General features: G+C 34.6%; 1 protein-coding gene across 2 annotated transcripts; it reads left to right on the top strand.

Annotated features, from left to right (window-relative positions):
• Positions 1 to 1,298: 1,298 nt before the first annotated feature.
• On the top strand, positions 1,299 to 23,876 carry LOC118356624 (eukaryotic translation initiation factor 1A, X-chromosomal). Of its 2 annotated transcripts, XM_035725914.1 has the most exons (7): positions 1,299 to 1,448; positions 3,609 to 3,692; positions 5,926 to 6,029; positions 7,316 to 7,366; positions 19,523 to 19,604; positions 20,995 to 21,086; positions 22,900 to 23,876. In XM_035725914.1, exons 1-7 carry the CDS (start codon positions 1,433 to 1,435, stop codon positions 22,903 to 22,905), a joined length of 435 nt encoding a protein of 144 aa, XP_035581807.1. In that variant the 5' UTR covers positions 1,299 to 1,432; the 3' UTR covers positions 22,906 to 23,876. The 2 variants fall into 2 exon arrangements, with proteins under 2 accessions (XP_035581807.1, XP_035581808.1); XM_035725915.1 differs by lacking the exon at positions 7,316 to 7,366.
• The last annotated feature ends 1,159 nt before the right edge of the window (positions 23,877 to 25,035 follow it).

The raw sequence follows: 25,035 nt of genomic DNA, 5'->3' as shown, positions 1-25,035 counted from the left end.
TCAAGTGGAATTTCTCCTAGGATAATTTGTGGCATAGATATCTTAGGCATTTGGTTAAACGCATATTTATTGTAAAATTCAAAGGCTGGGTTTAAGTTTTCCTCTGTTTAATCTCCCTTTCTTCTTTCCTATTTTATCTAATTTTAGTACCTCTAAGATATTCTGCTGAGTGTTGGTAAAGGTGAGGAATAGCTAAAGTGTCTGTCCTATTAACGTTTACAGTGAGGCAAGGAAGACAAATTTTGAAAAAGTTTTAGAGGGGAGGGGGTGAAGGGATGGGTTAGCCTGGTGATGGGTATTAAGGAGGGCATGTATTGCATGGGGCACTGGGTGTTATACGAAAATAATGAATCGTGGATCACTACATCAAAAAAAAGTTCTTTAATGCACAGCATAGTGTTTATGTCAACAGTACTGTATTACATAGTTCAAGTTACTAAGGGTCTAGATGTTAAGTGTTATAGCCAGCTATAATAATTATGTAAAGTAATGGAAAGGGTTAGGTAAAGTTGTGGTGGTAATCATATTTCAATATATAAATATCTCTTGAACACATTACACAATATTAAACTTACACAATGTTACTGTACAATTATACCTCAATTTTAAATGTACAAAGAGAACAAGTAGTAACAAGAATATTGTACAAATTTTCTCTTGCCTTTCCCAAGTACTATGAAGTAGCTGAGCATGGGAATATGATATGTTAAAATTTAGGTAAGAGGTAAAAGAGTTAATGTGTCAAGGGGCACCTGGGTGGTTAGTTAACAGTTGGTTAAGCACCTGCCTTTGGCTCAGGTCTTGATCTCAGGGTCCTGGGATCAGGTCCCCCGTCAGGCTCCTTGCTCAGCGGAGGGTCTGCTTCTCCGTCTCCCTCTGCTGTTTCCCCCACTTGTCTCTCTGGCGCACTCTCTCTCTCTCTCTGTGTCAAATAAATAAAATCTTTTTTAAAAAAGTTAACGTGTCAATAACTTGTGAAACTGGGAAACACGACAAAGCAGCAGACTTCTGGATTCAACTAGCAGTGGGGCTTTCTTTAAAGCTTCTTTAACTAGGACTTATGGTTCTCCATCCTTGATTCCGCTTCTTTTCAGCTCACTGTGCCTGCCTTCGCAGAACTTTTACCCTTTGTTTTGAACTGTCGGAGCGCTTCTCTCTTCCAAGAACAGTCAGTGGACTGCACATGCGCAGTAGAAACAGTACGGCGGGAGCGCAGATCTAGTCTGGCACGGAAAAGTGACGTCAGCGGCCCAAAAGCCGTTTCCTTTCCGCGCACCGCACTTCCTGGGCGACTTTGTGGAGCTTGGTTCAGATTACTGTCAGTCATACTCTGGCTGCAATTACTTCGTCACTTACACTCCTCCGAGGAATAGCTGCTGCGCCGCCTCCACGGGAAAGAAGTCGAAAGCGCTGGGAGGTAGCAGTCACTACCATGCCAAAGAATAAAGGTAATGAGCGGCTAGCCAAACCACGGTTCTCCGCCGCTCAGCTTTCGGCGCAGACCTGAGACCAGGCCCCAGTGACTATTCTTCCGTTACTCCTGTCTTCCAGTTTGGTCACATTGGGGCGGAGCTGACGCCATCTTTGTAGGATCTCCTTCGGGAGAATGTAGACCTTTTCTCCCGATTCACGCCAGTCTGACCCGGGCCTTTTATGGAACTGTAAGGGGAGAGCTTGAGGCGGCCAGTTTTCTAAGCGTGGCACTTCTGTACCTCCTCGCACTGTTTTTGAGCGGTTCTTAACTTTAAAGGGTGTTTCCTGCTTTTAGGACCATCAGATGTAATCTTTCTCTAAGGACAGTTCATTATTGTTTTTTTTTTTTTTTTAAGATTTATTTGACAGAGACACAGTGAGAGAGGGAACACAAGCAGGGGGAGTGGGAGAGGGAGAAGCAGGCTTCCCGCTGAGCTGGGAGCCGGATGCGGGGTTCGATCCTAGGACCCTGGGGTCATGACCTGAGCCGAAGGCAGACGCTTGACGACTGAACCACCCACGCGCCCGGACAGTTCATTATTGTTGAAGATACTGTCTCTTGCTGTCTCTTCCTTATAATCAGTAGATGAAATCTTGATACGCACATGGCTTCGTGTGTGGTTGATTGACTTTATCCAGCCCTTCACAGTTTTAACATTCTTTTCCAGAAGACATTTTACATATTTACCAAAGTTTTCAGGCTTCGTTTCCTATAACATATACTGAAAGTAAAGGTTTCTATCTCCCCTATTCTGAGACAAACAGTTCACAAATTATCAGGTTTAATAAGTATACCTTGAACTGTCAAGTGGGAGTACTAACCACGACATTTGAGGTACACAACATTTTTCCTTTTCTAGGAAATTGCTTTTGTTGCCGTAAAGAATGCATAACATAGTAAAGCCACATGAATTAAGAAATTGTTCAGGACCACCTACCTTTTACTATATAACAGAACAATGGCAGACTGCCCTAACAGGGCAGGGGTGCGTTGAAGAAGATTCATATTTACACAGTGGTTAAGTAGACATTTTTAAATTCTATTTGGAAAGTGAATTTTTGTTTCACACTATTCCCATGGGTCCTTTATTACAACTACTTACAGCCTTTCTCCATACTATTGGAAATGACTGGTCTTGTGGTTTAGGTTACGGAAAGGGAATAAAACGCTATGATATAGGGCGCCTGGGTGGCTCAGTTGGTTAAGCGACTGCCTTCGGCTCAGGTCATGATCCCAGGGTCCTGGGATCCAGTCCCATATCAGGCTCCCTGCTCAGCAGGGAGTCTGCTTCTCCCTCTGACCCTCTTCCCTCTCGTGCTCTCTATCTCTCATTCTCTCTCTCTCAAATAAATAAATAAAATCTTAAAAAAAAAACGCTATTATATACACCATTTAATAGGAAGCCTAAAAGAAAGAAAGTTAATACTGTATTCAAATACATTCAACTTAAAAGCAAAAATTGAAAAATATAAGTTAACTGTTGTTTTAAATTTTTAACATTTTACATAATACTCCTGTTTGCTAATGCAAATGTAAATTAGTACAGTTCATAAGCAGACTAAGGAAATGCATACATTTATCCTGTGGAATTTGTAGGATAATCTTCCATTTAACATAATTTAATAATTGAAACAGAAATTATCAAAATAAGGAATAACCATACATTAAAATGTTCTCTAAGTTTGTGATTATTGATATGAAAGGGATAATTTATTGAACTATGATTAAGATAGGTTATAGAAGAGAATGTTTGCAATCCTATTTTTATTTGGAAAGCAAAGACAATAAAATACTAATAGTCATCTCTAATAATGAAATTTTTCTTCTGTGTACTTTTATGTCAGGAAAAATCCAAAAACAAATGTCAAAGAAGGGTGTGGGTTTATAATATGCTAACCTAGTAAATGACCAGAAGTGAACCATTGAAAAATTGTAAGTATAACCAATTAGATAACCAAATTATATAAATTTTTAAAAATCTTAGAATTCTGTTAGTGTTCTAGTGCTATTTAAATGATAATATTTTTCTCTAACTGATTTTATAAAATTTATAAGCCTTATTTTATCTTGTTTCATAATTTACTGTATAAAATATAGACCATTACATTTAATTTTTTATTTCTTAAATCACTAGGTAAAGGAGGTAAAAACAGGCGTAGGGGTAAGAATGAAAATGAATCTGAAAAAAGAGAATTGGTGTTTAAAGAGGATGGACAAGGTAAAATTTTTTAATTTACTAACATCTTTTTTTAACTGATGTGAATTTCATTGTTTAATCTGAAAAAGGATCTTAGTCATAATCCTGAGCATTTTGCTCTTCCTCATTTATAATCCCTTACCCCACTTCTCCAGAGTTTATTAAATAACCAATTCTATACTAGTTCTGGAAAGAGGATTAATTGCTGGCATTTCTGTAAGTATAGTTTTAATTGTTTTGTGAAGAAGAGCAAGTTAAAACTGAAAGAATTCTATGGTTTAGAGCAAACTGAGCCCAGAATAGCATCATTAAAAACCATACTTTATTCAGTAAACCATGGATATTTTTGAGGAATATATCCTAACTTTTGGGCCCTCCATTCTCCAGTAATGCTAACACATAATCATAAAATGTAATAAAAATGATTTATTGATTAAACCTATTGGATTAAGGAAGGCCAAAGATTCAGAAAATGAGTTTAAAAAAAAAGACTGGAAGTTATTTTTCCCCATTTAAAAAATTTAAACTCTTCAGAAAAATTGGATATGGGTATAACAGACTCCCATCTATTCTTTACCTACATTCTCTAGTTTTTAACATTTTCTTTTTATACTTTCCATATGTGTTTACATCTTTTTCCTAAAGTTTTAAACTTTTTTACAGACATCTAATTCCATAGTTAGAGACTTCAGTTTGAGATAATACCTCAACATTATCTACTAAGAACAAGGGCTTTTTCTTTCAAATTTATAGAATTATTACAAGAAATTTAACATGCTGTTAATAAAACACACTTCCACTTATAAAATAAGTCACGAAGATGAAAAGTACAACGGGGTTATAATCAATAGAAACAAAACCAAAAAATTAATGTGTTTCCTAGTACTGTGTAGTGCTGTCCACTGTATTAGCTACTGACTATATGTGGCTATTTAAATGAAGTGAAATTCAAATTCTGAATTACCATATTATTCAGTTTATATATATGTTACCATCAACAGAGAAAAGTTCTGTTGGATGGTTCTGATTTACTGTTATAATATATATTCACCTTTCTTCAGTTGTCAGTAATTTCCAGTGCCTTATAGTGAAACCTTGTAGTCATGATATACATGCAAGCCCCTAGAAAGTCAGCATTTTTATTGTATGTATATAAAACATGTTTTCTGTGTAATGACAGTTACTTAACCTTTGTCTTTCTCACTTCCATTAAAAGTTTATTTTCAAGCCAGTTTTCTAATTTTTTTCATGTTTTCTTCTTTGCTCTTATTTTTCCCGTGTTGAAGAAGTGGAAGCTCATTGGGTAAACCCCAACAATGTATTCCAGTTTATCTTTCTGTATAATTATAAATTAGTGCAGGCTCTCCTTAGGGTTAGTTCTTAGTATAAACTTTAGTCATGTGAAGACTTTGTAGTAATTATGTTTCCTTCTCCTCACTCTCACTTCTGCTTTTGTTGTTTAAGTCTAGAAGAGACTGCTCCATGTGACCAATGCTCGTATCTTACCAACATTTTCTAGTAGCAGTAGAATAAGGTGGCTTCCTTAAGAAGCTTACTTTTGGAAATATTTTAAACATTTAGCATTTTGTCTTGGAAGATTATTCTTGTTAAAGAACTTCAAGTAAATAAAGGTTTATTAATCATTACTCCTTTTTTTACTATTAAAGTTTCTGAAGGAAAGGAACCAAGATTGCGCTTCTAGCCAAATGTGAGAAATTGATAAGCCAGGATTACAGTTTACCTTTTAGAGTGAGCAAATTTGATGTCTAAAGGTAGAGCATTCAGTCATGAAGATAAAAGTGAACTGATTTACTCAAAATGGGTAGATAATTAAAATGTTTGTATTAACAGAGATAGCATGTCATGGAAATGGCATTTGTGACCTTAGACAAATTCTTCTGTAGGCTTTTACTTACTCTAAAAATAGGTGATAAAGTAAATAAGTATAGCTGGAAGAGGCTATAGAAATTGCTTGACAAATGAGTTCTCTAGTTTGCTGGAGTGTAATTAGAATATATTAGATACTTTAGAGTAATATATTTTTGATATATTAGGATATCACTGTGAAAGAACGCTTTCTTGGCAGAATATTTAAGCTTTTTTTGTTGATGAAGCCTTATCCCTATTTAAAAAAATCATGGTTTGATCTAAATTTAGCAGTAAGAATGAGGCTATTAATTGTATGCTAATTTCAGTTGTTATCTTTTAACAAATATTGAACGGTATTTCATATTCTTCCCCCTCAACCCCTCAGAGTATGCTCAGGTAATTAAAATGTTGGGAAATGGACGATTAGAAGCTATGTGTTTTGATGGTGTAAAGAGATTATGTCATATCAGAGGAAAATTGAGAAAAAAGGTAGGTATGGAGATTTGTTTCACTTTCATACAAAATTTGCTTTTTTAAAAAAATCGCTCTACTTTAGGTACATAAGGGCCAAGCAACTTATTTTTGTAAGTTCCCCAAGATTTCAAAGAATAGTTTTTTAGATGACATTGTAATTAAGAAAAATAAAAATTTTGATGGTAATTTATATAATAGAATATTATATTTACAAAGAATTACCTGTTTCATCAATATTATATTTCTGCCACAAATGTTTACTCTGTTTATAATATTGAGGAAATAGACAAATCCAGTCTACAAAACAAATGGCCTGTATGTTTAAAAATATGTTATGTCGGGAAAGAAAGAAAAAAGCTAGAGAATTAACATTAAAAAAGACTAAAGAGACTGCTAATTATAGTGCATGTTCCTTGACTAGATTTTGGTTTGTGAAAAGTGTGTTAGGGAAATTTGAAATTGGATTATGTTAAGTAATAGTATTTAATTCCTCATCAGAGTGGTTCAGACAGATTTATTAGTCATGTTGGTTAAAAGTTCCTTCATCTCTGATTTTATAATTAAAATTTTTCTTCTTTTTTATTATTGTTATGTTAATCACCATACATTACCTCATTAGTTTTTGATGTAGTGTTCCATGATTCATTGTTTGTGCATAACACCCAGGGCTCCACGCAGAATGTGCCCTCTTTAATATCCATCACCAGGCTAACCCATCCCCCTCTCGAACCCTCAGTTTGTTTTTCAGAGTCCATCGTCTCTCATGGTTCATCTTAAAAAAATTTTTTCTTCTGTTAGTATGTTTTCCAAATAAATGGTGGGTTTAGAGCCTATATTTTTGTAGACTGGTAACAGAGTGGCTGTTAATGTAGGTGGCTGATTTTCCTATATTTTGAATAATTGAATATCATTTGAGTGGATTGTGATTAAAAACCTCTACTGTCCATGACACAAATGATCCTTCTTTAGTGATTTTTAAACTGACTACTTAAAATTATTATTATTTTAACATCCTAAATTAGAAAATTTGAAACTAACTCAACTATGTAGTATAGTTTTTTTCCTAGTATGCTAAAACTACGTATAACTGGACTAATTTTGCTTCTATATATATGTTTATGTAGACATACACACATGAAGTTAGTATATATATGTCGTTATTTTTCCCTAATTCATAGAAACTTTTTTCCACACTGAGTGAATTTTTTTGTGGGAAGAATGGTTTAACATTCTTTTTTTTTTTTTTTTCTTTTACTTGTTTTTTGATTAAATATAGTATGCAGTAAATTTTCTTTTTATAGGTTTGGATAAATACCTCCGACATTATATTGGTTGGTCTTCGAGACTACCAGGTAACAAATACACTTAAAGTTACATTGTGTTCTTGTATTAATAAGTCATTAATGCTTAGAAAATACAATATAGACATGTTTGATTGGTTCGAGGCATTTATGCCTTCTCACCATTCTATTTTCAAAATATATTAAGAGCCGGTTGTGTTCAAGACTATAGTATTTTCATAATTCAGAATCATTCCCACAGAGGTTAATGATACGTGTATGTTATGAGAAGACTGGCTGATTCAGTATTGTTCTTTATGTATAATTTTTCTTTTAAATATAATATGCAGTACATACACTTTTAAAAGTTTAGAAAAATACCAAAGATTAGTGTGTTCTCATTCATTTAAAGACCAGTTATATTCTGGGCATTATGCTAGGTATTCCAAGGATTATGGTTCCCAAATGTCAGTCTGTGAAATATATTTTTTTTAAAGATTTTGTTTGTTCATTTGAGAGAGAGAGCAAGAGAGCATGAAGCAGGGAGAGGAGAAGCAGCCTCTCCACTGAGTAGGGAGGCCAACTCAGGGTTCAGTCCCAGGACCCTGGGATCATGATCTGGCCAAAGGCAGACACTTAACCAACGGAGCTACCCAGGCGCCCCTCAGTCAGTGAAATATTGATGTGGACTGACATCTTCATTCTTCTGTGGTGAAATGAGAAGATATGCAGGTGTTGAATGGTTTTTCTTACGAAGTTAATTGTAAGTTTTTTAATTTTCTTTTTTAAAAATATTTTTTAAATTACTTTTTCTGAAATGAGAGTGATAGTCTATAAGAAGGTGATTTTTATTAGGGTTCTTATCAAAACAAAAAATTAATAATGTTATATTGGGGTCTCATCATCAATTACTGTTTTTTATTTTTAAACTTAAGGTCTTGACATCCATGTCTATGAAATCCTATTTGGGGGTAAGCAGGTGAATAAGTTAAACCTTTATTCTCCAAAAGGTTTACAGTAACATTGTGGAAGGAAAGGACATGAACTCAGTAGTTACAGTGCAAACTTGTATATATGTGGTATAAATTTGATATAAGCACTTAGGAAAGAACATAATATTTATTCTCTATAATGTCATCCTTCAGATTATACACTGACTCTGTAATCCATGAGCTTTCTACCTATTGGAAGTCATAACTATATATTTATTCAAATTGTGAGCAGAAGTATTGCTGTTTTTAGCTGTTTTTTTTTTTTAATTATGTTACATTAGTCACCATACAATACATCATTAGTTTTTGATGTGGTCCATCAAAACATCCAAAAGATCCAAAAGATGGATCCATCCAAAACAATGGATCCACAATCCATTGTTTTCGTATAACACCCATGCTCCATGTAGTACATGCCCTCCTTAATACCCATCACTGGGCTAACCCATCCCCCCACCCCTCTCTCCTCTAAAACCCTCAGTTTGTTTCTCAGAGTCCATAGTCTCTCATGGTTCATCTCTTCCTCCGATTTACCCCCTTCATTTCTCCCTTCCTTCTCCTAATGTCCTCCATGCTGTTCCTTTTGTTCCACAAATAAGTGAAACCGTAAGATAATTGACTTTCTCTGCTTGACTTATTTCACTTAGCATCATCTCCTCCAGTCCCCTCCATGTTGATGTAAAAGTTGGGTATTCATCCTTTCTGATGGCTGAGTAATATTCTATTGTATCTATGGACCACATCTTCTTTATCGATTCTTCTGTTGAAGGGCATCTCGGCTCTTTCCACGGTTCGGCTATTGCGGACATTGCTGCTATGAACATTGGGGTGCATATGGCCCTTCTTTTCACTACATCTGTGTTTTTGGGGTAAATACCCAGGAGTGCAAGTGCTGGGTCATAGGGTAGCTCTATTTTAAATTTTTGAGGAACCTCCACACTGTTATCCAAAGTGGCTGTACCAACTTGCATTCCCACCAGCAGTGTAAGAGGGTTCCCCTTTCTCCACAACCTCTCCAACATTTGTTGTTTCTTTCCCGGTCCATTTTTGCCATTCTAACTGGTGTAAGGTGGTATCTCTGTGTCGTTTTGATTTGAATTTCCCTGATGGCTAATGATGATGAACATTTTTTCATGTTTGTTAGCCATTTGTATGTCTTCTTCAGAGAAGTGTCTGTTCATGTCTTCTGCTCACTTTTTATTTGATTATTTGTTTTTTGGATGTTGCATTTGAGTTCTTTATAGATCTTGGATACCATCCCTTTATCTGTAGTGTCATTTGCAATATCTTCTCCCATTCTGTGGGTTGACTCTTTGTTTTGTTGACTGTTTCCTTTGCTGTGCAGAAGCTTTTTATCTTGATGAAGTCCCAGAAGTTCAATTTTGCTTTAGTTTCACTAGTTTTTGGAGATGTATCTTGAAAGAAGTTGCTGTGGGTGATGTCAAAGAGGCTATTGCCTATGTTCTTCTCCAAGATTTTGATGGATTCCTGTCTCACATTGAGGTCTTTCATCCATTTTGAGTTTATCTTTGCGTATGATGTTAGAGAATGGTTGAGTTCCATTCTCCTGCCTGCTGCTGTCCAATTTTCCCAGCACCATTTATTGAAGAGACTTTTTTCCATTGCATATTTTTTCCTGCTTTGTGGAAGATTATTTGACCATAGAGCCGATGGTCCATATCTGGATTCTCTGTTCGGTTCCATTGGTCTATATGTCTCTTTTTGTGCCAGTACCATGCTGTCTTGGTGATCACTGCTTTGTAATATAGCTTGAAATCGGGCAACATGATGGCTGCAGCTTTGTTTTTCTTTTTCAACATTTCCTTGGCGATTCGGGGTTTTTCTGATTTCATGCAAATTTTAGGATTGTTTGTTCCAGCACTTTGAAAAATGTCATTGGAATTTTGATCGGGATGGCATTGAAGGTATAGATTGCTCTGGGTAGCATAGACATTTTAACAATGTTTATTCTTCCGATCCATGCGCATGGAATGTTTGTCCATCTTTTTGTGTCTTCAGTTTCTTTCATGAGTGGTCTGTAGTTCTTAGAGTATAGATCCTTTACCTCTTCGGTTAGGTTTATTCCAAGGTATCTTATGGTTTTTTGGAGCTATTGTAAATGGAAATGTTTCTCTAATTTCTCTTTCTACAGTTGCATTGTTAGTGTATAAGAAAGCAACTGATTTCTGTGCATTGATTTTGTACCCTGCCACATTACTGAATTTCTGTATGAGTTCTAATAATTTGGGTGTGGAGTCTTTTGGGTTTCCCACATAAAGTGTCATGTCATCTGCGAAAAGAGAGTTTGATTTCTTTCCCAATTTGCATACTTTTTATTTCTTTTTGTTGTCTGATTGCTGTTGCCAGGACTTCTAGTACTATGTTGAACAATAGTGGCGAGACTGGCATCCTTGACATGTTCCTGACCTTAAGAGAAAGGCTCTCAGCTTTTCCCTGTTGTGGATGATATTTGCTTGGGTTTTTCATAGATGTATTTTATGAACTTGAGGAATGTTCCCTCTATCCCTATATTCTGAAGAGTTTTAATCAGGAAAGGATGTTGTATTTTCTCAAATGCTTTTTCTGCATCAATTGAGAGGACCATATGGTTCTTCTCTCTCCTCTTATTAATGTGTCCTATCACATTGATTTGCAAATGTTGAACCACACTTGCATCCCAGGGATAAATCTCACTTGGTCATAGTGGATGACCCTTGGTCATAGTGGATGATCCTTTTAATGTATTGTTGGATCCTATTAGCTAGGATTTTGTTGAAGATTTTGGAATCCATATTCAGGGATATCAGTCTGAAATTCTACTTTTTGTTGGGGTCTTTGACTGGTTTGGGGATTAAGATAATGCTGGCCTCATATAATAAGTCTGGAAGCTTTCCTTCTGGTTCTATGTTTTGAAACAGCTTCAGGAGAATAGGTATTATTTCTTCTTTGAATGTTTGGTAGAATTCCCCAGGGAATCCATCAGGCCCTGGACTCGTGTTTTTTGGGAGGTTTTTGATCACTGCTTCAATCTCGTTGCTAGTTATTGTCCTATTCAGGTTGTCAGTTTCTTCCTGTTACAGACTTGGCAATTTATATGTTTCCTGGAAGGCATCCATTTCATCCAGAGTGCTCCATTTATTGGCATATTGTTGTCGATGATAATTTCGAATGTTTCTATTTCCTTGGTGTTAATCATGATCTCTCCCCTTTCATTAATAATTTTATTAATTTGGGTCCTTTTTCTTTTCTTTTGGATAAGTCTGGCCAATAGTTTATCGATCTTATTGATTCTTTCAAAGAACCGGTTGCTAGTTTCGTTGATCTGATCTACCGTGTTTCTGGTTTCCACCATTCCTGCCAGTGTCTTTGTCCTTTGCATCTGTCTCCCTGCTCCTCTCCCCAAGCTTTATTAGGATATAATTGACATATAACATTGGGCAGGTTTAAGGTGTACAGTGTGACAACTTGATACATTTATATATTGCAAAATGATTCCCACTATAGCATTTACAATTTTTTTGTGGTTAGAAAATTTAAGTTCTGTTTTCTAAAAATATTTAAATACATGTTATTATATTTAGTTTAATTAGTCAACATGCTGTTACACGCTGTAGATTCGATGACCAGAACTGAGTCATTTGTAACTGGAAGTTTGTATCCTTTGACCAGTATCTCCTAATTTCACCTGGCAACTACCCCTCTACTCTGTGTCTATGCTTTTTTGGATTCTACATTTAAGTAAGATCATAAAGTATTTCTCTGATTTCACTTAGCGTAATGCCCTCAGGGTTCATCCATGTTACAAATGACAAAGATTTCCTTCTTTCTCATGGCTGAATAATTTTCTTCTGGGTGTATGTTTGTGCGTGACATCTTTATCCATTCATCTGTTGTTGGACGCTTAGATTGCTTTGTGTCTTGGCTTTGGTATACATGGGGTGCACATAATTCTTTTGAGATCTGTTTTTTATTTCCTTTGGATATATATACCTAGAGGTGGAATTCCTGGATCATATGGAAGTTCTGTTTTAAATTGTTTGAGGAACCTTCATACTGTTTTCAGTGGTAGCTCTACCAATTTCATTCCCACAAGAGTTTTATTTTCTCTATTTTGCCTGCATTTGTTATCTCTTTGTCTTTTTGGTAAAAGCCATTCTGACAAGTACAAGGTGACATTTCATTGTGGTTTTGATTTGCATCTTCATGATGTTGAGTACGTTTTTATGTACTTGTTACCATTTGGATATCTTTGAGAAAATGTCTATTCAAGTTCTTTGCCTACTTTTTAATACAAGTCACTTATTTTTCTGCTCTTGAGAGTTCTTTATTTTGTGTGTTTATCAGATAAATGGTTTGCAAATATTTTCTCCCATTCTGTAGGTTCCCTCTTCATTTTTGTTGGATATTTCCTTTACATTGCAGAAGCTTTTTAGTTTGATTTAGTCCCAATAGTTTATTTTTACTTTTGTTGCTTGTGTTTTTGCTGTCACTAAAAAAATAATTGCCAAGACTGGTGTTAAGGAGCTTTTCCCTGTGTTTTCATCCATTAGTTTTACAGTTTCAGGCTTGTGTTTAGTCTTTTCTTTGATCTGTTGTGAGTTCATTTTTGTTAGTGGTGTAGGAATTTCCTAATGCCATTTATCAAAGAGCCTATCCTTTTCCAGTTGAGTATTCTTGGTTCTCTTGTCTAATATTAGTTGACTTGATATGATAAGATTTATTTCTGGGCCCTCAATTCTGTTCTATTGATCTCTGTGTCTGTTTTAATGCTAACTATACTCTTGATTACTATTGCTTTGTAGTGCAGTTTGAAATCAGGATGGATGATGTCTCTAGCTTTGCTCTTAAGATTGCTGTGGCTGCTTGTAATCTTTGTGATTTTATATAAATTTTAGGGTTTTTTTCTGTGTAAAATAATGCCATTGGAATTTTAATAGGAATTACATTGAATCTGTAGATTACCTACAGTAACATGAACAATATTAATATCCTAGTTCAGGAACATGGGATATCTTTCCATTTATTTGTAACTTCAATTCCTTTCATTAATAATTTACAGATTTCAGTGTTTGTTCTTGTACATCATTGGTTAATTTGTTCCTTTTTTAAATCTTTTTTAATTTAATATTTTTGAAAGTTTTTATTTAAATTCCAGTTAGTTCACATATAGTGTAGTATTAATTTCATGTATACAGTATGGTGATTCAGCACTTCATACAACACCTGGTGCTCATCACAACAAGTGCACTCCTTAATCCCCATCACCTACTTAACCCGTCACTCCACCAACCTCCCCTTCGTAACCATAAGTTTGTTCTCTAGAGCTAAAAGTCCATTTCTTTGTCTCTCTCTCTGTTTCCCTTTGCTCATTCATTTTGTTTTTCAAATTCCACATATGAGTGAAATCATATGGTATTTATCTTTCTCTGATGGACTTACTTCACTTAGCATAATACCCTCTAGTTCCACCCACATTGTTGCAAATGGCAAGATTTCATTTTTTTTGATGGTTGAGTAATACTCCATTGTGTATACATACCATATATTCTTTATCCATTCATCAGTTGATAGACACTTGGGCTCTTTCCATAGTTTGGCTATTGTACATAATGCTGCTGTAAACATTGGTGTACATGTATCCCTTTGAATTAGTATTTTTGGGTAAAATACTAGTAGGGCAATTGCGTGTCCTAGGGTAATTCTATTTTTAACTTCTTGAGGAACATCCATACTGTTTTCCAGAGGGGCTGCACCAGTTTGCATTCCCACCAACAGTATAGGAGGGTTCCTCTTTCTCCATATCCTCACCAACACCTTGTTTCCTGCAGTTGTTAATTTTAGCCATTCTAACAGGTGTGAGTTGGCACCTCATCATGGTTTTGATTTGTATTTCTCTGATGGTGAGTGATGTTGAGCATCTTTTCATGTGTGTGTTAGTCATCTGGTTGGCTTCTGTGGAGAAATATCTGTTTATATCTTGTGCCCTTTTTTTTTTATTTTTATGTATTTATTTGACCGAGGGCACAAGCAGCGGCAGTGGGAGAGGGAGAAGCAGACTCCCTGCTGACCCGGGAACCCCACGCCAGGCTCAGTCCTACAAACCTGAAATGACCTGAACTGAAGTCAAATGCTTAATCAGCTGAGACACAGGGGCACCCCATCTTCTACCCATTTTTAAAATAGATTGTTTTTGCATTTTTTATAATTTATAAGTTCTTTATATATTTTGGATACTAACCCTTTATCAGGAACGTCCTTTACAGATACTTTTTCCCATTACAAAGATGACCTTTTAGTTTTGATTATTTCCTGTGCTGTGCAGAAGCTTTTTATTTTTATGTAGTCCTGGTAGTTTATTTTTGCTTTTTGTTTCCCTTGAATCAAGAAACATAGCTAGTAAGAAGTTGCTATGGCTGATGTCAGAGACATTACTGCCTATGCTTTTTTCTAGGATTTTTATGGCTTCAGGTCTCCTATTTAACTCTTTAATCAATTTTGAATGTATTTTTCTGTGTGTTGTAAGAAAGTGGTCCGATTTCATTCTTTTTCATGTGGCTATCCAATTTTCCAAACACCATTTGTTGAAGAGACTGTCCTTTTTCCATTGGATATTCTTTCCTGCTTTGTCGAAGATTAGTTGACCATAGAGTTGAGGATCCATTTCTGGGCTCTCTATTCTGTTCCACTGATCCATGTGTCTGTTTTTGTGCCAGTACCATACTGTCTTTTTTTTTTCTTTAGGGGGAGTATTGAACTCTTTTTTTTTCATTATTATGTTATGTTAATCACCATACATTACATCATTAATTTTTGATGTAGTGTTCCATGATTCATTGTTTGCATATAACACCCAGTGCTCCATGCCCTCTTTAATACCTATCACCAGGCTAACCCATCCACCCACCCCCCTCCCTTCTAGAATCCTCAGTTTGTTTTCCAGAGTCCATAGTCTCTCATGGTTTGTCTCCCCCTCCAATTTCCGCCCCCTTCATTCTTCCCCTCCTACTATCTTCTTCTTCTTTTTTTTTTTAACATATAATGTATGATTTGCTTCAGAGGTACAGGTCTGTGATGCAACAGCCTTGCATACTTCACAGTGCTCACCATGGCACATACCCTCCCCAATGTCTATCACCCAACCACACCATCCCTCCCACCCCTACCACTCCACAACCCTCAGTTTGTTTCCTGAGATTAAGAATTCCTCATATCAGTGAGGTCATATGATACATGTCTTTCTCTAATTGACTTACTTTGCTTAGCATAATACCCTCTAGTTCCATCCATGTTGTTGCAAATGGCAAGATTTCATTCTTTTTGATGGCTGCATAATATTCCATTGTATATACCACATCTTCTTTACCCATTCATCTGTTGATGGACATCTTGGCTCTTTACACAGTTTGGCTATTGTGGACATTGCTGCTATAAACATCGGGGTGCATGTACCCCTTCAGATCCCTATATTTGTATCTTTGGGTAAATACCCAGTAGTGCAGTTGCTGGATCGTATGGTAGCTTTATTTTCAACTTTTTGAAGAACCTGCGTACTGTTTTCCAGAGTGGTTGCACCAGCTTGCATTCCCACCAGCAGTGTAGGAGGGTTCCCCTTTCTTCGCATTCCCCACCAACATCTGTCATTTCCTGACTTGTTAATTTTAGCCATTCTGACTCGTGTGAGGTGATATCTCATTGAGGTTTTGATTTGGATTTCTCTGATGCCAAACGATGTTGAGCACTTTTTCATGTCTGTTGGCCATTTGGATGGCTTTGGAAAAATGTCTGTTCATGTCTTCTGCCCATTTCTTGATTGGATCATTTGTTCTTTGGGTGTTTAGTTTGAGAAGTTCTTTATAGATTTTGGATACCAGCCCTTTATCTGATACGTCATTTGCAAATATCTTCTCCCATTCTGTCAGTTGTCTTTTGGTTTTGTGGACTGTTTCTTTAGTTTTTTATCTTTATAAGGTCCCAATAGTTCATTTTTGCCCTTGCTTCCCTTGCCTTTGGCAGTGTTTCTAGGAAGAAGCTGCAGCTGAGGTCGAAGAGGTTGCTGCCTGTGTTGTCCTTTAGGATGTTGACGGACTCCTGTCTCACATTGAGGTCTTTCAACCATTTGGAGTCTATTTTTGTGTGTGGTGTAAGGAAATGGTCCAGTTTCATTCTTCTGCATGTGGCAGTCCCAATTTTCTCAACACCATTTGTTGAAGAGACTGTCTTTTTTCCATTGAACATTCTTTCTTGCTTTGTCGAAGATGAGTTGATCATAGAGTTGAGGGTCCATTTCTGGGCTCTCTATTCTGTTCCATTGATCTATGTGTCTGTTTTTGTGCCAGTACCACACTGTCTTGATGATGACAGCTTTGTAACAGAGCTTGAAGTCCGGAATTGTGATGCCGCCAGCTTTGCTTTTCTTTTTGAACATTCCTCTGGCTATTCGGGGTCTCTTCTGGTTCCATACAAATTTTCGGATTATTTGTTCCATTTCTTTGAAAAAAGTGGATGGTATTTTGATGGGGATTGCATTGAAATGTGTAGATTGCTCTAGGTAGCATTGACATCTTCACAATGTTTGTTCTTCCAATCCACGAACATGGAACTTTTTCCACTTCTTTGTGTCTTCCTCAATTTCTTTCATGAGTATTTTATAGTTTTCTGAGTACAGATCCTTTGCCTCTTTGTTTAGATTTATTCCTAGGTATCTTATGGTTTTGGGTGCAATTGTAAATGGGATCGACTCCTTAATTTCTTTCTCTTCTGTCTTGGTGTTGGTGTATAGGAATGCCACTGATTTCTGTGCCTTGATTTTATATCCTGCCACTTTACTGAATTCCTGTATGAGTTCTAGCAGTTTTGGGGTGGAGTCTTTTGGCTTAGTGCATACTGTCTTGATGATCACCACTTTGTAATATAGCTGCGCAGTTCTATTCGTGATGCCTCCAGCTTTAGTTTTGCTCTTCTGTTTCAAGGTGTTTTGGCTATTTGGAGTCTTTTATGGTTCCACACAAATTTAGAATCATTTGTTCTAGCTTAGTGAAAAATGCTGTTGGTATTTGAATACAGATTGCATTATATGTGTAGATGCGTTTTGGTAGGATAGACATTTGACCAATATTTGTTCTTGCCATCCATGAGCATGGAATTGTCTTTCTATTTCTTTGTGTCCTCTTCACTTTCTTTGATCAGTGTTTTATAGTTTTTGAGTACAGATCTTTTACCCCTTTGGTTGGGTTTATTGCTGGCTATATTGAGTTTTGGTGTAGTTGTAAATGGGATCAATTCCTTATTTCTCTTCTTGCTGAGTTATTATCGGTATATAGAAAGGCAACAGACTTCTCTATATTGGTTTTGTATTCTCTCATTTCACTGAATTTGTGTGTCAGTTCTAGCCTAGGGTTTTGGTGGAGGCTTTTGGGTTTTGTACATAGAGTACCATGTCATCTGCAAATAGTGAAAATTTGGCTTCTTTCTTGCTGACTTGGATACCTTTTATTTCTTTTTGTCTGATTCCTGAGGCTAGGACTTCCAGTACTGTGTTAAGCAGTAATGGTGAGAGTGGACATCCCTGTCTTGTTCCTGACCATAGAGGAAAAGCTTTCAGTTTTTTCCCCATTGAGATGATACTGGTTGTGGGTCTTTCATGGGTGGCTTTTGTGATGCTGATGTATGTTCTCTCCAAATCTGCTTTGTTGAAGGTTTTTATCAAAAATGGATGCTGTACTTTGCCACATGCTTTTTCTGCATCTGTTGAAATGATGATATGGCTCTTATTCTTTCTGTTATTAATGTGGTGTATCACATTGATTAATTTGCAGATATTGAATTATGTTGCCCCCCTGGCTAAATGTATTCTTAGGGGTCACTTGGCTGGCTTGCTTGGTAGAGCATGTGAGTCTTGATCTCAGCATTGTGAGCTTAAGCCTCATGTTGGGTGTTGAGATTACTTAAAAATAAAATCTTAAAATTATTCTTAAGTATTTTGTTTTTCATACTATTGTAAATGGGATTGTTTTCTTGTATATTTTCTCAGATACTTTATTGCTAGTTTGTAGAGACACACTGATCTTTGTATTTTGATTTTGTATCCTGATACCTACTGAATTCATTTTTGGGGTCAACTTTTATAGACTGAATGTGATCATAAATTGATTTTCTTTTTTTAAATATTCTCTAATAAAAACTGATTGCTTGTTAAAAATATATCATTTTTATGTGCGTTATCTTATTTTAACTTCATATAAACCTCAAAAGTGGTGAAAGAATAAAATTTATTTTATGGACAACGAAACCAGAATTCTTAAAGGATTAATACTCTAATGAGAAAGTAATACCCAAGGTCTTGGGTGACTGGCTGTTCTGATCTTAATCTTCTGTGAATGATTTTGTAATGTTACTATTTGGCATCATCCATATATTATAACAACATAACCACCATGTGCCAGCATATTAGGAATGTGGAATACTAGCCCAGTCTCATATCATTAACAAAATTCCTGTGTTTTGTGTGCCCTTTGCAGTTTGTGAAGTGTTGGTTTATAGCACACTGCAGTTGCAGTACTGTGATCATTTTAATTGCCTTTCTTAGGGTCTTTTTTAGTTAATTGTAAGTCCTCAAACTCTAAATGATCAGATTCTTTAAAGTGCTGAAGTATGAATGTTTAAAAAGTGCAGTACAATTATCAGGGATATTTGCATCAGAAACAACCAAAAGAACCTTTTTTTTTTTTAATCAAAGAGCTTTTTAAATACAGAATTTTGGATATCACCTCAGGTCTGTCAATCATCAGGACTCATAGGTATCTTTTCAAAGCTCTACAAGTGATTCTGATAGGTAAACTGTTCTAAGAACCACTGAATATAGAAATGTATGTTAATTTTCTTGGGTTACATACCATTTTTGGCTTTGAGTTGCAGTGTTTAACCTTAAAGGGATCCCATTACATCTTTTTTTTCTTTACTTTTTTCTTAGCTTTTTTCTTTTATTTCTTTTATTAAAGTAAATAGTGTAAGTATTTTTTTTAGGTTAAATCATTATTTAGGCAGGCATGTAAACTTTCTACTTGTTTAAACCCAAGAATTCTTTTCTTTAAGAAAGTAGAGAGTAGGTGGAGAAAAACAGGAGAATTTGTAACAGAACAGTAAGTGAGCTTTTTCTTAATATGTTAATTCAAAAGTAATTTGTGAGACAACTGATACTTTGGCCTATCAATTTGAAAGTTATTTGTTTATTTCTAAGGATAACAAAGCTGATGTAATTTTAAAGTACAATGCTGATGAAGCTAGAAGTCTGAAGGCATATGGCGAGCTTCCAGAACATGGTAATATCAAAGTTACTATATTTTCTTGTCTTACGATATTATTTGTTGGTGTTTAGATGAAGCCATTTTGATAGAATCTTGTCTCGTTTATATATTGTTTATGTACTTATAAAATTAGTTTTTAGTATGCTTGTCATACTGAATATTAATATTTTATGATACCTTATAGTATTAATACTTCAATAATAAACTAGAATTCTATTCCTAAAAAAATGTTCTTTTGGTGGAAAGTTTTATAATCCCTTCTATGTAGTATCTGTTAAAAGAATACATTATTACAGTGTTTTTAATGATTTTCAAGAAATTGTTAGTTTTCAGCTAAGCAAGGAAAACAGTTATGATACTGGTATTGATTATTGTAGAAAATAATGGTCAGTTTCTCTTAGCGTAATAGTCTCCTGTAGAGTTGTGTATATTTTAATAGATATTTCTATCTAATGGCAAAAGTATTGCATTTTCATTGTAATAAACTTGAGGATATTAACATAAGTCCTTCGTAACATCAAAGAAGAAGTGTACTATTTCCTAAGCTCATACTTTTCACTTGGCAGCTACTTTATTTTACATGTATCTTACCGCATTACATTTGATTATGAAAATACAAGGTTTTTACATAAACATGAAATTTCGTATGAAATTGTTGACATTTAAAGAAGTGTTAAAATATGTGAGAGTCAGACCAGTACTTCATATTTTACTTTTCTTAATTGAGGATAAACATGATTTGACCAACTCATTTTGGCTGATTAGGTAAGTCTAATAGTTGGCAACCTAGCTCTTCTTCTGTTTGGAACACTATGTATGCTCATGATAAGTTGTTAGCATATTTTTAAAGTCTTTGAAGCATACTTAGGAAATGTATAGCTACTAAGTATAATTAGAACCTGCCTGTTTTATTTACACTACATTTTTTTAAAAGATTTTATTTATTTGAGAGAGAGACAGCTAGAGAGGAACACAAGCAGGGGGAGTGGGAGAGGGAGAAGCAGGTTCCCAAGGAGCAGGGAGCCCGATGTGGGGACTCTATCCCAGGACCCTAGGATCATGACCTGAGCTGAAGGCAGACGCTTAACGACTGAGCCACCCAGGCACCCCTACACAACATTTTTTAACAAAATAAAAATATAACACATATACTTTTCATTGTAATGACTTAGCAGTGAACTTGGTATTTCATTGTGAATTCACTTTGGTGTGTTTTTCTGTAGAGGTTAGTAACATTTTTCTTATAATGAAACATTGGTTGAATTGAAATGTCACTTCTGAGAGTTTTTGTGTAGTTCGGTATTTTATACCAGACTTGTTTTTGTGGTCAATTTATCTAATATTTTGAATATATATATATGTATATATACATATATATATATGAGTATATTTATTATGTTTTTAGCTAAAATCAATGAAACAGATACATTTGGTCCTGGAGATGATGATGAAATCCAGTTTGATGATATTGGAGATGATGACGAAGACATTGATGATGTACGTAGTAGACAAAACCTTGTATTTTTTGTTTGCTTTGCTTATGAATTATCTACAAAGAAACAAGGTCTTTTCCCCAGCTTTCTTTAATCTAGGAATGCTGAACACTTTAAGTATATTAAGACCACTGCATGAGTTTGAATATTCATTAACATTCAGAGACCCTCTAGTTAGATACTTTATGCTTTGAGAAACCTTACAATCCTTTGAAACATTTCTTTCTGCAAAGAGCAATATTACTAGCTCTAACAGTGGGTTACTCCATAATGAAAACTTGCTTAAGTGAGAGTGTCTGTAGAGACAGCTATTAAGAAAGGTAGCAGTTTTGAGAATGTGCCTTCTCCTCAATGAAATATTAGTAGGTTAAAAGAAGAATCTTGTTTGAACCAACTTGCTCAATGATTGAAATTGCAATATACTTCAAAATGGAGGTCTGTTGTCAAGTTATATATTAGGATTACATTATTTTGTCAGATATCACTTTATTTTGTGGGAAATGGTTGTTTTCTTAGTAATAAAGCAGTAAGTGTAACAAAAGTAATAAATGTGTCATTGTTTTGCTGTTACTGTATTTAAATAAAATTCATCTTGATTTTTCTTGGAATGTTATATGTGAAATAATCGGATGGTGGTATGTCCTACATTTTATCAGGTTTAGGCTTTTTTTTTTTTAAATACCTCTGTAATAAAAAGGTAGTTCAGAAAGCCACAAGTTAGTGTTTGATTTGATACTTAGAATTTAAAAATATGTAGAGTATTTGTTTCTGACAAAGTGGAAGTAGCAAAGTTGTTCAAAAACAGAAAGCCAGTCTTTACAATGTCTAAAAGTTGAGCACCAAAAGCAGTGCTGATGCTCATGCCACATTGGTAGTCACTAATCTAGAACAGGGATCTCCAAATCTTTTTATTAAGAGCATTTTCAGACATTCACAGAAGTTGAGAGTTTCTAAAGTCAAGTGAACACTTACGTACCACCAAAATTAGACAATTTACATTTTTCTATATTTGATATATCACATCAGGCCTTTTATTCATTTAGAGATCCATGTTATTTTTTAGTATATTTTCAAATCATTTAGATCACTCCACAAGTTAAATATTGACTACATACCTCCAGTGTAGATTTTTAGCAGATTTCTTTTTTTTTTGCCATGCATTTATATGCATTTTTTAAACATGAAGTACTACTCTATAAATGTGTACATTTTAAAGCATACCCAGAGGTAGGAAATGAAAAAGCATGAGGAAAAAATATTGTTCTGGTATTTTCTTCGTGTACCTCCTTTGGGGACCCTGAGCCAGAGGATTTTTATGACTAAATTAATTTTTTTGACAGTAAATGATTATTTTATGTGCCAAAACTTAACAGTTGTGTTGTACACTAAGGACATTTGATTATTTTGAAACCTGCAGTGGGATTGAAGGCTAGGTAAGAGCTGAACTACAGTATATTTGTGAATATATAAAGGAGATTTTGGTTCAATACTGCAGTTTCCCATTTTTAAGGTACTTTATACTGCCACATGTCTGTTCCTACTTGCAAAATACAAGATCTGTAATCACTAGGATGAAAAGAAAGAAGGTGATTCTAAACTGTATTAAGAACAGCTTATATAACATACAACATTCTCAGAGAGTTCATAAACACTGGCAGTCAACAGGAATTGAGAAAAATAGCATACAGAATTTTTCATTCAGAAGAATATAAGTATTTTCCAGATAGTGTAAAGGGGTCCTTATTTATGTAATAGACTTTTTTTTGTATTGTAAGAACTATTTTTTTCCATGGATTTCATGCTTTTTTCACCTACAGATCTAAATTGAACTCAGAGTTTGTGAGGATTATTCTACAATTTCAGTTTTGGCCAACGCCTGTTAAGAAGACTAAAACTTCATTTATGAATTTAGTTTGTTAAGATACACTGATTTATTTTCATTGTTTTGAAGTATTATATTTCTCTAAAAACTGATGAAACTGAATTACTTTAAGTGAAATTTTAACACTTTATTCTTTTGATGTAATTGAATTTAGGAATTAAAGACTACAATATCTGCTGTTAAATAATAGAAACAAGTCATTCCCACTGTGACTACTTTATTCTAGTTAATGTTTTGAATAAATTGCCTTATCATTATAGGTTTTGATAAAGCCTTGTTTCAGCTAGTCTGTTTTCAGTCTTTCTGTATATTCTAGTTAACTAGATGTTTTCTAAGATTTTTTATGTAATTTAAGAAAGGTATAAGTCTACACTTAAAGTCAAGAAATGGGACTATTTTCATATTTATGTAGTCATATGTATTTTTATACTAAGTTTGATAACTTAAGTATTCTTTTCATCATTATATGTTGCCACCATCATAAAAAAAAAGCATTTCCAAAATGCAGTTTTTAGAACATGGGTTTGAAAAGCAATTTTCAATTTGTAAGATTAGTAGTTGCAAAAATTAGTGCTAGGTAACCCAATTACTTTCACATTCGAAGTATTGACATATTAGTTTAGTTTTTTACTTAAGGTGTATAGAAAATTTCTCAAGATAGCTTTTGATGGTGAAATAAGTACAGTATTTTTTATTATACAGAATAGGTTGTGTTAAATATGTCATTTATTGTCAAAAGTAATATGCATTGTAACCCATAGTTTTGGGCTTTATGAACAATTAAATTACAATGTATAAATGAAAAACTAATTGTAAGTTCTGTTAAACTAAGCCTTTCTTAAAGCCTTAGCTGGGTTTTATAAAAGGGGAAGAAAGGAACCACCACTGAGAAATATAATATGTTGTTGAGAATATTTTGTCCTTACTTTGTGTTATTGATATATTTTATTGTATGTACCAACTTCAGTGTATATTTTACTACGAATTTAGATTATAACCCTTCTTTTGGACATTTTATTTTGAAGTTATCAATTAATAAGGTAAAATTAAGAGTGGGCCTAGTTAAACACTACCTACAGTTAAACTTTAATACAACTTCAATGGAAAAATTCATTAAGTAGTTTGTAAAGCATAGCTCTTTTCCTGAGGATTTTTCAGCAGTGAGAATGTAAAGAAAATACACTTTGACCTAGTTACAAAATGATAAATACAAGAAATATAAAGGGGGTTCCACATGGTTTCATCTCACTCTGCCATAATTTTACCTCATAAGTGTTGCATCTTGAGCCAGTTCCAATGCCAGAATATGTACATAATTAAATCCCAAAATAAGAAATGAGTGCATAAATTTAGTTCATGGTTTTTATTCTGTGAAGTTTCTTAACATTTATCAAAGGTGGAATGTGTCTTGAGACTGAGGACTAGTTTATAATCTAAGAAACAAGCTTTGAAGAATTGATTTAGGGATTGTCCTCATAGCTAATCAAAACTTGTTGAAATACGTAGCTTTTTGTAAATAAAAGTCTATTGAATTTACATATTCTCCCAGCATTTTGCCAAGAATGTCAGAACTTCCATATATGACGCAGTTCATGTTAGAGAGCCACTCAAAACATCTTTTTCCTACATACTTCCTCTATCAAATATAGTTTATCTAAAGAATTTCTCGAAGTACAATTACACTAAGTACAGTATTTTTTATTATACAGAATAGGTTGTGTTAAATATGGCATTTATTGTCAAAAGTAATATGCATCGTAACCCATAGTTTTGGGCTTTATGAACAATTAAATTACAATGTATAAATGAAAAACTAATTGTAAGTTCTGCTAAACTAAGCCTTTCTTAAAGCCTTAGCTGGGTTTTATAAAAGGGGAAGAAAGGGGAAGAAACAAACACTGTTTGTGTTTGCTAGTTGTTATGGTCCGATTGTGCCCTCCCTAAAATTCATTTGTTGAAACCCTAACCTCTAATGATGATGATGGTATTAGAAGTTTTAGGGTTAGTGCTATAAAAGACACTTAAGGGGTAGGTACCTTCAACAGAACCCAAACCATACTGGCATACTCAT

This window comes from Zalophus californianus, chromosome Y (assembly GCF_009762305.2).
Source record: "Zalophus californianus isolate mZalCal1 chromosome Y, mZalCal1.pri.v2, whole genome shotgun sequence".
Classification (NCBI taxonomy): domain Eukaryota; kingdom Metazoa; phylum Chordata; class Mammalia; order Carnivora; family Otariidae; genus Zalophus; species Zalophus californianus.
The sequence above is the reverse complement of the archived record's forward strand: the minus strand, read 5'-3'. Positions and strand labels throughout refer to the sequence as shown.

Bases quoted from the DNA above. Each gene is read 5' to 3' on its own strand.
- LOC118356624 (XM_035725914.1), top strand. The intron at 3,693-5,925 runs GTAAAATTTTTT...TCAACCCCTCAG, and splicing joins GTTTAAAGAGGATGGACAAG to AGTATGCTCAGGTAATTAAA. The intron at 7,367-19,522 runs GTAACAAATACA...TTTATTTCTAAG, and splicing joins TTGGTCTTCGAGACTACCAG to GATAACAAAGCTGATGTAAT.